The sequence below is a fragment of the Nannospalax galili genome, unplaced genomic scaffold (assembly GCF_000622305.1).
Source record: "Nannospalax galili isolate Female #2095 unplaced genomic scaffold, S.galili_v1.0 scaffold1175, whole genome shotgun sequence".
NCBI lineage: Eukaryota > Metazoa > Chordata > Mammalia > Rodentia > Spalacidae > Nannospalax > Nannospalax galili.
The window spans coordinates 58,239-71,526 of NW_008336056.1; the positions used below are offsets into that span (position 1 = coordinate 58,239).

At 42.5% G+C, this 13,288-nt stretch overlaps 1 protein-coding gene across 1 annotated transcript in view; it reads right to left on the bottom strand.

Annotated features, from left to right (window-relative positions):
* Nucleotides 1–6,538, bottom strand: part of Sgcb (sarcoglycan beta) — a 17,864-nt gene extending 11,326 nt beyond the window's left edge. The window contains exons 1-2 of the mRNA XM_008830836.3: nucleotides 6,455–6,538; nucleotides 134–343 (exon numbers count right to left, since the gene is read on the bottom strand). Coding sequence (XP_008829058.1) covers nucleotides 134–343; nucleotides 6,455–6,490 — 246 coding nt within the window. The 5' untranslated portion in view covers nucleotides 6,491–6,538. The remainder of the gene's footprint in view (nucleotides 1–133; nucleotides 344–6,454) is intronic.
* Nucleotides 6,539–13,288: the final 6,750 nt, after the last annotated feature.

Sequence of the window (13,288 nt, forward strand, 5' to 3'; positions counted from 1 at the left end):
AAACATGTATAGAGAAGCAGAAAACAAGACAGTCCCCAAACAAATTATACAGTAAAGTCGATGGAGTCACTACAAACAGATGAAAATCCCCCTGTGGTAACTGAAACGGGAATGTTCGGCCCTATATACTCACAAGTAAATTGATGACGGCAAGGATGAACAGGAGGATAATCACACAGATGGCTAAATTGCCCTTTCTGCCTCTCAGTCCAGTCTTATGGAGACGATCCTCATCGATAGGAATGTATCCAGCTTTAAAGTTACTATTATGCTCTTTATTAACGTTCCTTCGCTCCACAGCCTTCTCACGCATGGACTTCTTCACGGGCCCATTGAAACTTTGCTGAACATGAGACAGATGCATTTATTAAAGTCAAATGCATAATTAAAGAAAGCTGAACTTGTTGTTGATATACATTTCATGAAGAAACGGCAAGAACGGCATCAGCATTTTATCTGCTAACACATTTTCTCTCTGCATTCAGTCATTCTACTGTCAATAATAGGCACAGCTCATTCCTGCGCAGAGCTCACATATACATATGAAGTGGGTCATTGCATTTTTACTAATTATTTATTAAATCTTATATACTTTTCATTTACATGAACTAATTTTAGAATGATTGACGCAGTTTGCTACTTTAAACTCTATTGACTAAAGCTGGCATTATCCTAGGTCAGCAATTTTCAAAGTGCAGACTGGGTAGTTGGACAGGTATGTGTGTTGGGGGAGTGTTAACTGAACTCTCTTCAGGCTCTGAAATGTTAGGTATAATTTTAAAAATAACAATACGATGTTTTCTTTTTAATCTCCCACTCTTTTGAATGTACAATGGAGTTTCCAGAGCCTATATGACTGTGTGTGATGACATCATCACTCTAATGGGATATTTGCTTGAGTCTTCCTGTTTTCAAACTTTCTCAGTTTAATTTCTAATATGATAAATGCCAATGGATAGAATCCTCACAACTGGTAGCTTTTAAGACTGTAAAGATAGGCCAAGGCATGGTGGCGCACACCTTCAATCCCAGCACTCAGGAGGCAGAGGCAGGGAGTCTCTAGAAGATCGAGGCCAGCCTGGTCTACATAGCAAGTTCCAGGCCAGCTGGGGCTAGAGGGAAACGCTGTCTCAAAACAAACAAACCAATAACAAACAAAACCCCAAACAAAAAAGCCTAACAAACAAAAAGCCTAACAAACAAACAAACAAACAAACAAACAAGAAGAGTGTAAAGATAATCTGGGATCAAAAAACTTGAGAACTTCTGACAATAACCACGGTTGAGTGACATGTTAGATGATAATCTTATGTAATATATACACAAAAGGACCAGCAGAAATGGATACTGCCCAACTTTCATGTTTTTTTTTTTTCACAGCTGTAAGAGAATTCACTTACTGAATAGGCACGTATTAAGAACTTTATCCTTAAACGCTAACAAAGTAAATTGGAACAAAAATATAGGAAGCCATAATTCTTATCTTCGAGGTATTACAGACCTGATTTGTGGACATGAAACACACACCATAAGGCACTCTGTATGTCTGGGTGCCCAATCAGTATCACGGGCAAAACACACTGCAGAGTTCAAAGGGGAGAGTTAAGACACCCTGGAGCTGTGAGGGGAACAGGAGGAACAGGTGGGTCAGACTTGACAAGGCTGGATGGGAAGAGGAGCCAGGCTGAGAAAGCTTTTAGCAGGGCACAGATTCTAGTCTTTATATTTGGCCAGCTGAGAGTTACTGGAGATTTCTGAGCACAAATGACCCATGTTTCAGTTAAATATTAGATGGGAATTTGACAGATGTAAGCAGGTTGTTGTAGATACTGTAGCAATGGAGGTTTGAGGAAATGAGGGAATAAAGTAAGGTAAGAAAGATATTTCAAGAGAAGACGATTGTAGCGAGGTTCTACACACACAGAGAGAGAGAGAGAGAAAGAGAGAGAGAGAATCTTGTATTTACTAAGTGTTGGGTAGTTAATAGGAATCTACACATCGCCCCCCCCCCCGTGTGTGTGTGTGTGTGTGTGTGTGTGTGTGTGTGTGTGTTAGCCAGAAGTTAATGTTGGGTGTCTCTTCCTTGACTACTCTCCACCTTATATATCAAGATAAGATCTCTTACCTGTACCCCGAGTTCACCAGTTTAGCTAGTGTAGCTAGCCAGCTTACTCCAAGATGTCCTGTCTCAACCTTCTGAGTGCTGGGATTACACAGTCAGGCTGCCACACCTGCCCAGATTGTACTTGGTGCTGGGGATTTGAATTCCGGTCCTCGTGCTTTTCATGGCAAGTACTTTACCCACTGAGCCATCTTTTAAACCACTGGCCCTTGGTTTTTTGAAACAGGTCTTGCTATATAACCAAGTCTGGCCTGGAACTTGCTATGTAGTTCAGGATGAGCTCAAAATTGCAATCCTCCTGCCTCTACCTCCTGACTGCTGGGATTACTGACCTGTGTCATCATACTGGGCTACATTCACTTTAATTTAAAAAGAAATTTGTATGCCTGGAAGGCAACTGGGAGTTTAAGACTGGACAGCAAGTTGTTTAGGATTAGTGATGCAGGCTCAGGAGTCTTCAGTTCACAGGTAAATCAGAACTATGAGAAAATATCAGTTCAAAAACAGTACGGAGGGAATAGTATGGTGTGGGAGGAGAAAAGCTGAGTATGTAGGGTAGTCTCAGGGTACTTGGAATGTGCAGGACCACTGGAAAGTGAGAAGTACCATGAACTGTAAGAAATGTAAGAGCATGCAGCACTGCTGGCCTTACTTTTCACAAAGTGCCTTCTCGGCCTTCAAAGACTGATTCTGGATAGCAAATTGGCAAGGAAGGAATGCTGAAGACAGTCTGAAACCCTGTCAGCAGGCATGCCACCTATTTTTATGTCCAAAAGAGAAAAGTATAAGAGTATGTGAGCTGTCAGAGGAAAGCTTTTAGTCTCTTCCTTCTTCTTAATTTAGTGAAAGATCTGTATTTTTATAGCAGGTGAAGAAAAAAGTCCAAGGGGCATCCTATGTGTTCCTGAAGGGTCCATGGGGGAAAGCTTGCTCCCTAGTATATCACTATGGGGAGGCAATGAGCCTAGCTGGAGGTCCTTAAGTGAGTGGGGGAAGAATCCTGAAGGGGACAGTGGCCCTCTGGTCTTTCCTCCACTCACTCCTCTCACTTCAACTATTCATTCCCACCTTGATATAGTGCCTCCCACAGGCCTAGAAGTAATGGAGCCAACCAACCAGGAATTGGAACCTCCAGAACTGTGAGCCCAAACAACAGTTTTAGATGTTGTTTATCTCTAGTGTTTGTTATAGCAGTAAAAATTTAACACAGTGGTAAAGACCAAAGCTCTTAGAGAACAGCACAACATGAGAAGGCAGAGGAAAGCAAGCAGTGCATACTGTGGGCGGGGATGACCTTAAACGGTAAGGCCCCACCCATTTCATCTGAAACTTGATGGGAAGGTTTGCCTGAAAAAGTGAAAACATTCTTCCTCTTAGAGTTGTATAAGGGAGGGTCTGCTATCTTAATGCTGATGGAAGGCTGATGGACAATGGAAAAAGAAAGGAATTACATTTTGATGAAAATGGAAGCTTCACAAAGTGGTAGAAGGAAACATAGTCTACTCAAAACCAATAGCTAAATCCAATTGTGCAGGTCATGGAATGCATGAAGCTGCAATATCTAAGAGGGATGTAACACTGAAGACCAGTTAGCAAATAGGCATTTAGATTGGTTTTCAACCCAAAGCAGTAAAATACCCTCAGGAAAGAGTGCTGTCTTTTAATAAGCACAGACATACTATGGGTTGGGACAACCTTCAGTGTGGGCAACCTGGAAGTCTTATGCATCTGGGCATGGGCTCATGCTTGTAACAAACCTCAGCACTGATTACTCACATTATGAGGTCCGCCTGGGCTACCTAGTGAGTTCCAGGCTATCCTGGGCTATAGTGTGAGACCCTATCTCAAGCAAGCAAGCAAGCAAACAAACAAACACAAAATCAAAATAGAGGAAAAAAAACCTGTTAGGCAGAATTTCAATTCAGGCTTACATAATTCTCCCCTGCTGGGGACAAACGCTTTTTCTCTGCCAATTCATATACATTATTACTTTCAATTTGATGCATTTAATATTTACTGAATAGCTACCACATGTCAGGCATTCCAAACTGATGAGTAAGCTATAGGGCTATGCATCAGGGAGCTGATTTAACAGTAGGGTCTACAGTTTAACACGAGTGCTGTAGTAGCACAGTAATGAAAAGACAGAGCAGAGGAACGCAGCCCATTCAGAGGGCTGGGCTTCAGTGAACTTTTCTTTAAAAAGTAGAGGTTTGAGTTCAATCCCAACAGATGAACAGATACAGTTTCCAGGAAATAAATAAATAAAAGAGCAGAGAAAGGCATTCTAGGCATAGGAAATAGTGTGAAGACTGAGTTCAAATCATTTCTGGGGGAACTAGCTTAGGTAACGTTTTGTAGGTGGAGAGAATAGATAAAGGAATGAGGGAAAAAGGGAAGTGAGAGATGTGGTTAGGGATTAGTAAACAGGAAAGCATTACAAGAGACATGGCCTTTATCCTGAGGGCACTGGGAAAAGGAATTTTTAACATTTATTTATTTATTTATTTATTTATTTATTTATTTATTATTATATGTGTAGGTCTGTGTGTGGGCACACATACTACAGCATGCATGAGAAGGTTAAAGAACAACTTTTGGGAGTTGGTTCTCTCATTCCATCATGTGGGTTCCCAGGATTGAACTCAGGGTCATAAGTCGTCAAGCTTGGTGGCAAGTGCCTTTATCCACTGAGCCTACTGAAGCTTTAAAAGGTTAGCAATACAAAGCACATTTCCAATGAAGCAGAATTATGTCCTAAATGAGATGAACTGGAGTAGAAGAGCTAGAGATGAATGTGCTGACAACAGTTTCCTTGGCTCTGGAGATGAAGTGGAAGAAGCTTAGAGAGGTAGATCTGCCAAGACCAGCTGATTATAAGCATGACACAGGGGTCTATGATGACCCCCAAGCAGAAGGGGCTACATAACTCTTGGTTCTCAGGGCACAGAAAGCAAGGCTCCCTGTTCAAATATAAACTTGAGGACACTAGATAACTATTCCCAGTGTTTCTCCTGAGTTCCCATCAGCTAACTTTGCTCTGTATAGGTTGGCAGGTGAACAGATGACTGTAGACCTTTTAAGTGAATAAAATGCATCCAGTTTTGGACAAGTTAACTTCAGGGCTGGAGACAAACGCATCAATTTGGAGACTGAGGAGTGGATCACATCGCCGTTTATATATAAAGCAAGAACAGGATCTCAAGAGCATCAAAAGACATGGCAGAAGAGAAAAGGCTTGCCTAACTCAGGGGCTGATTTCGGGGTAAATTAGGAAAGTCAAGGAACAATTTCAACCTCAAATATTCAATTCTGTCTCAAGCACTTATTCCTCTACATTCTGTTATGAATCTGCATCCTTCCTATTTTGGCAACGAATGGTTCTGCAGTTGTTTAGAAGTTTAAGACCGATTTCATGTCTATTTTTTTCTACCCCTTAGAACGAGTCCTCCAGGAACATACACCTAACAGGCCTCTAAAAAGTTAATCACCTAAGAAAAATTTCTCAAAGGTCAAAATGAATGTTAGCAACTTGACTCAATTTATTTTTCAATGACGTTGAAGACTAAAACTCAAAGAAAAACTACCATATAGGTAATTTTTAAGGGGAAACCACAATTAAGAAGTGGCTACAATTTTTTATTACACTAAATCACTCTAGCAACTACATACACCAACATGTACTCACACTTTTGCACACACATATGTACATGCTTAAGTTCAGGTTGATTTTGATGGGAGAAGACAAACTATTCTAAGTCGCAAGTTTACAATGCAGACTAGGACATATTTGCTATGCATTTCTTAAAAGTAATTTTAAACCCGCTGGACAAGAGGACACTTTAATGCTGGTGATTGAATCTCAGAAAAATCAAAGTGGGAGGGAGAAGTCTGGGATGTCTGCACATCAGGCATGTCAAAAACAAGACGTGCACACAACCACACCCGGGCAACAGCTGACCACGTCTCGGCTGATGTCGGGCAGCCTGCCGGCCCGGGCTGACGTTATTTTTATCCGCATCGTTCCTGGCAGCGGAGCCCGCACGTCCCAGCGCAGGCTCGGGCTGGCACTGCCGCCTCGGGGCCCCACAGGCCGGTGACACCGAGTCTCTCCCGTCGAGGGACAGCTCCCCTCGCCCGTCCGGAACCGCTGCCCAGGGTCCCGCCCGGCCTTCGCCAGCATCCCCGCTGCGGACAGCTCCTGCCACCCGGCCCCGCAGCCCCAGCCCGGCCCCCACGGGTCCGGAGCCCCGGTCCCCACCCTCCGCGGCCCCGCCGGCTCGCCCGGCCCCTGGGCTCCTCCAGCTCGCGCCCACCGCGGGGTTCACAGACCTGCTCAGCTGCCGCCGCCGCCGCCGCCGCCGCCATCTTCACCCGCCGCACCCCGCGCCTGCGCCCTTGCACTGGGGGAGGAGATTTCCCCCCAACTCTGTCCAGGCCCCGCCCCCGCCACGCCCTGCCGCGCCCCCCGGGAGAAGCTGCAGGCCCCGGGGTCTGCAGGCTCTGGACCCTGAACCTCCTAGGCTTCGCGTGCTCAGGGCAGAGAAGGGCGTGGCAGGCTTTGCACACGCTCCGGGAGCCCCCAGATTCTCGAGAAAGGGGTTCTCAAAGTACGGAGCTCGCCTTCCACCTTTCACCCACTCTCTATGGTGGAGGGAGTGGGGGAAGAGGCGACATGGTCAGCACTGACGGGCGAGGCTTGGATGCTGACCCAGTGGACCGAAGTTAGGCTCTGGTCTTGAAACCAGTCCTCATCTCCCAGGGAGAACAGTGAGTGCTTTAGGGTAGCCTATGCAAGCTGATACTTTTTCTTTGCGGCATCAGGAGCGGATTGCTCATACAGTACTGGAGATAGTGTTGATCATACAAATCGTTAGAAACAGAATTTAAAAGACATATACCGCACACCAGGAAACCGCCCATAGGGGCAGGTGACTTGAGTGCACGTTCAATTGTTACCCCCCATTGACAATCCTTTAAATCGAAAAGAAAACTGCAGTGAAATGAGTATAGCACCAGCGCTCAAGAATTGTTCCTCATACAGTGGATGGCTTTTAGAAAGTACTGGGGCCTGTGGGATGGGGGTTGGGGCGGGTGTTTGACTCAGATTCCTTCCCTGGAGCTAGGCCTTTTTATGCTTTTTGATAACCCAAGATGTCATTTCACTGCTCCGTCTACTCTTGAGGACTGCTGGAAAGTTTGAATTAGATACACTCCCACATAAAGAGTGTCTCCTAACCTTTTCTCCTCCTCAAGCCTGAGTTTTGGCTAAGATCAGTACCTAATGGTCATTAACCTCAGCATGTCTTCTTCCCCAAGTGCTGTAACCATCTGATTGATGCACAGCTTTAGAACAAACCTGCATTTGATGCAGAAAAACTATAAATCAGCCCACAGAGAGTTAGCTCTGCGTCTGTGTTAATAACGTGGCTCTGGTCCCATTTATCAACTTCTACAACTTGGCTTTATTTTATTTTTTTTATCGGAGCAAAATAAATTTAATTTTTTTATACACACACAAGCAGAAAGACAGAACTTGGATCTTATACATTAAAATGCTGCATTTGGTTGGGCTTTCCAGGAAACAGACTGTGAGACTTGCATACACAGCTGCGTGCCAGCAGTTTGTTGGAGGGTGCACCCAGGAATCGCACCTTCGAGACTGGGTGAAGGAATAGGTAAATGGAAGGGCAGTTACTACACGGGGTTTACCTGGTTCGTCTGAAATGGTAAAGCTGGGCTCTCTCACCTTGTGCCAACTGAGGGACTGTCCTTATTACTGCCACAGCTCACAGTCATTGGATCTGGGTTGCCTCCAGGGAGGGGACATAGCTTTGAGTGTGTTTCCATCACACAAGGCAGCTTGCTTGTGGGAGGAAGTCACCTGTGAGCCATCAGCCGCCAATGTTCCTCACAGTTGTGTCTTGGGATCCTGGCAGTGCACCAGGGCACTGGCTACAAATGTCAACAGTGATTATCTCTGGGTTTGGGTTAAGGGTGGTTTTCTCTCTAGTTTTTATTTTTATGTTTTGAAATTTGTCACAATGAGCATAGTATTGCCTTAAGGATTACATGAATTAATTCAAATAAAGCACTTAGCACATTTGCTGAATTTATTCAGTATTCAATAAGTTTACCATTATTATTTTGTATGTAGGGCTTTTTATTTGCTTGCAGTGCTGGGGACTGAATCTAGAGTCTCCTGCATGCTAGGTAAACATTCTACCACTGAGCTACATCTCCAGCCCTATGTTATATTTAGAATTATAAACACAATAGTCATAGGTAAATTTATTTTGTTAATATACATATATAATTTGAAAAGAAAATATAAATGGAGATATTGCCAAGAAGAACGAAACTGTGAAACAGGACTTAAAATAATGGACCTTGCTGTTCATTTTGATTTATTTTTATCTGACTTGTGAAATTCTTTCTTGCGACATCGTTTCTATACAGGACTGTCCAATAGGACATTTTGTGATAAATTTATGTATCTGTGCTATCCAATATGGTTACCATTATCCATGGGTGGCTGCTGAACATTTGAAATGTGGTGAGTGCAGCCAAGTAAGGTAAATTTCAATTTTAGTTTGTTTCTAATTCATTTATATAGAAACAGCCACCTGATGTTACTGGCTACTATACGGTAGGTCAATGAAGCTTAAAATCCATATTCAGCAATGGTTAGAGAACAGATCTGAAATATTGTTTCCCTCTTGAACTTGGACTAATTCTTCACATCATGACTTTATATATTCCCTAACCTTGACTTCAAAAGCTCAATTATAATTAGATGTGTGGGGAAACAAAATTGGAAGAGATAATTAAACTTAAGAGTGTGTATGTGTTGTTAAACAGATGCTAATTTATTTACATATAAAAGTGAAAGTAATTCAATTGGAAGTTAGGTGCCAAAGAACTAATAGGGTATATTGCCAATTGTGTAGTATTTTTAGTAAGTAATCTGAAAAGAAAATAAAAAGGGTTATTGTACATCAAGTGTTTGTTTCCTTTTCATAAGCCAAAGATGGCTTCTTACTGAGATCTTTCAATCACATTCTTGATTTACTTAGTAAGGGAGATAACTGTACAAACAATGTCAAAGTGCTTGAGGACAAGATGGCATTCTCCTGCTGCTGTGGTGGGAGGTTACCTGTGGGGCTAACTCAAAACCAGCATCCTGCTTCAGCTGAGTGCAGAGCTCAGCTATGGGCCACCATGACGGCCAGAAATGTTTTAAAATCATTTTATTGATTTTATTTTATGTGTATGAGTGCATTGCCTGCATGTGTGTAAGTGCACCCATGTTGTGCAGTGCCCATGGAGGTGAGAAGAGGGCGTCGGATCCCCTGGAACTGGAGTTACAGATGGTTGTTAGCTGCTATGTGGGTGCTGGAAATCAAACCTGGCTCCTCTACAAGACCAGCCAGTGCTCTTAACCACTGAGCCGTCTCTCCAGCCCCAGAAGAGACCGATTTTGATTTGCAGTCTCAGCCCTGCCAGTCACTTGTTTTTCGTACTCTGGACAGGTTATGTACATTTGCAGAGCCTCTATTTCTCTGAATGACTACATCTGTCTTCACTTGTAGGAATATCAGTGAAACATGAAGCGTTGGTGCATGGTGAGTGCCAAATCAATGACAGCTTCATTATTGTTAATTTTCTGCTTAGAAAACAGATCAGCAAAACGGAAGCAAATCCAAATAATATACAATGTGAGTAATAATTAAATGGCATGTGAAATTATAAAATCAATTTGTTATATTGCTTTGTGTATGCTGATCACAAATAAAACTTTGTTCATTATTTCTTGAATAAACAAAAGAATGTCTAACCTCATTTTTAATGTCTTCTTGCACTCAAAATGGTTTGTTGTAACTGACCCTGGTATGGTCACTATAGGTAAGAGGTATTTTCTTTTTTAAAATAAATAATTTATTGATAATTTCATACATGCATATAGTGTTTTGGTCAAATCCATGCCTGCTCCCTCCCCTCTACTCCTCCCATATCTCCCCATCACTTTTTTCTGATAACTTCATGTACTCTTTCTTTGATTTATTTATTTTATTTTTTTTATGGGACTTTTGGCTACTCTAACATTCCCCCCTCTGAAAAGGTAACCCTAAAATCTTTTAAGGATTAGATAAAAGCTCCCAAATATTTTCAACATTTTTGACCTTTGGAACAGCATATGTTGCTAAGAGGCCCAAGGACATTGTGAGTTTTAGCCAAGAAACTGGCTAGTTTTCTTTGGGGTCTTTTTACCCTAACTGCCTAGCCAATTCCTACCTCCTATTCTTATCACACCATCTTCTGATTGCCAATAGGGAATCAGGATGCAGACCGCTCTGGCTTCTTCCATACTGAACAGGGACGCAGGGTGAGGAAATTAGAGTACCCCTTAGTGGGTCTATCTAAAAGACTCCCAAATTGCATAACTCTTACTTCTAGGGGGAAAAGAAACTCCTTGAATCATGAATAGGAGATATGAAGGAGAAGTAAAGACAAGAGTAATTAGCATTACAAGTTCTAGACAGGGAACTAGAAACAAGTCAGGGAAATTTTCAAATGTTTCATATGAGAGTCCATTGGAATTTCTTGATAAAGACTTCCAAAACCATCCCTCTATTGGTTCCTCCTCACTTCTCTATTCTCTTCCAAGGCTGGAGTCTAGAGTGATGGATTCAGGATTTGCTTTCAGGTATTTTGATAGCTGTTCGAGTGGTTAGAAGCAGTGTCTGTTCTCTCTCAAAGGCTTCTATATAGGGGGAGAAAACAAATTTATCCATCATTTTAGAACAATAGCGGGTTGTCTTCCTTAGCTACAGGTGGGCACTACAGTATTGGAGACCAAGATTTGAAGTCTTACATCTGAGCAGCAGTTTCTGGTTAGGAACAAATTCATCAATGAGCAATAATTGTCTAAATAATTTTTTATATGGATTTAGCCTAGTGTCTGGGAACTGTAATCCCTTGAACTCTTAAATAAATATACTGATGACTTTACTCTTTGATTATACTTTCTTTTTGAGTGTTTAAGACCATACAGTTGGCCCAAATAAATAAATTTATTTTTACATGTAAGGTCATTTGAGGAACTGTTCCTCAAGGGTCACACGGGCTTGGGAGGAGCTCCTGTTCTTTTCTTTTACCAGTTCCACCTATGTGAAGATAAGTCAAAGGTCCTGTTCGAATATGTTTGGCTTCACTTGGAAGCATGAGTGAGATGTTTCTTCTGAGTTGACCCTCCTCTTTGTAGAGTTGACACTGGTTCAAGTCCATCTCGCTGGGTCTCCATGGCCTCCCTGAACAAGAGGACAGGTGACTCACCATAGTTACAGGACATTTTGTGAGATGTTCCATAGTCCCCCAGAACTTAGTCAACCTTGGAGGGCAAGGGGCAAAAACTGTCCTTTAAGTCCCTCTGACCACATTAGTATAGGCTTCAAACTATGGCTGTTGAACATCCAATAAGGTTGGTTCCACCAGTCTGGTACTTTTAATTATCATGTGCTATGTAGATAAGGCTTGGGGGGAAATGATTTTTAAAGAGAAAAAAATGTTTTAAGCATCTCTGATGTGTGTCTTCTCTAATGCTCACCATTCAGTACCCCAGAGAAGGACCACATCATTCCCCACCCCTGTGTCTTCTAAGTCCTCTTCTCCATTCGAGTCGTACCTCCTTCAAACTTCTAGGACCTCCAACATGATGTATAAGAGATCCCATTATATGGCATTCTGTTTATAGCTCTTGGCTGCCTTCCCATAGCTCATCAATTTCTTCAGCTTGGTGTGCTAAGCTCATCTCAGCTGAATCCAGGACTGTCTTTCTAGGCTTGTCTCTCAGTGTCTGACTTTGGAGTCACACTGGACTCCCTCCAACTCTACACTCCTCTGCTCCTTCTGTTTCTACTTTTTTGTCTCTTCCTGGTAGACTCCTGCATGCTCACAGAACTGGTTCCAAAGTCACCTTCTTCCATGACTGTCCCTGATCCTTTCTTCAATAAGATCAAGAAGGAGGTAAAGGAAGAGTCACTGCTCCCACAGTTTTCTGTGTCTTTTTCAGATTGTGAGATCCTAGGGAAGAAGAATTAAATTTAATTTTGCCTTTATTTAAAGTAGGCCATCACAAAATGCAGTAAATGCTTACTAAATGTGCTGCAAAGGATCCATTTCAACATCACCCATCGACACTGCCTTCACACTGTACCATTTTGTTCTACTGAGGTGCTTAAGGTTCCTCTGCTGTATTATAACGTGTGCTGAGCCCTCTCCTTGAATGGTTGTTACCACAGTGCCACGAGTTGCCATTGCATTGAGCTAGTAGGGATGAAAAGGTTGAGGGCAGGGATCCCTTCCGTGTTGAAGTAAGTATGATGGAAACCTAGGTTGGGATCAGAGGGATAGTTTGGTAAAGACACTATACCTTGTTTTTCTCTTCTATCCTACATTTAGATTTGCTGTCTTTATTTTGGTGCTAAGGTCATAAAATTGTGACATATTACAATTTCTGTCTTGGTTTTAGACTTTAGGCAATAGTGGGCATGAAGTGATTGTACAGGTGGTCTGCGTCTCTAAAAGGCTCTGCTTCTGCCTAGTGGAGGAATCTGCCTTCAGTTTCATCTGAACCAATTAACTCTTCCTCCAGTGGATGTTTTTTGTTGTTTTCCTTTTAAGTGGAAGAAAACATGGGCAAAATGAAGCTCCTGAAATAAAAGCAAAGACTGCTCAGGTTAGAAGATATTGAGTAAATGGACAAGTGTTTTGCCACTTCTGAGAACACAGTGTCTTAGTATGTATGGTGGTTTGAATGAGATATGTCCCCAATAGGCTCATGTATTTGAATACTTGATCCCAGTTGGTGCTGCTTTTGCAGAGGTTTATGAGGTGTGGGCTTGTTGGAGGAAGCACATCACTGGGGACTGGCTTGAGAGTTCACAGCCTTGGTACATTTCCAGCTTGCCCTCTCTTCTATTATATAGAAGATGTGATATGTGGGTGCTCAGCTTTCTACTCTGGCTGTCTCTGGCGCTGTGCCTCCCTGCCATGATGGACTCATCACTCTGGAACTGCAAGTCCAAATAAACTTTTCTTTCTACAAGTTGCCTTGGTCATGGCATTTTATCACAGCAACAGAAAAATAATACAGAAGTTGGTGCC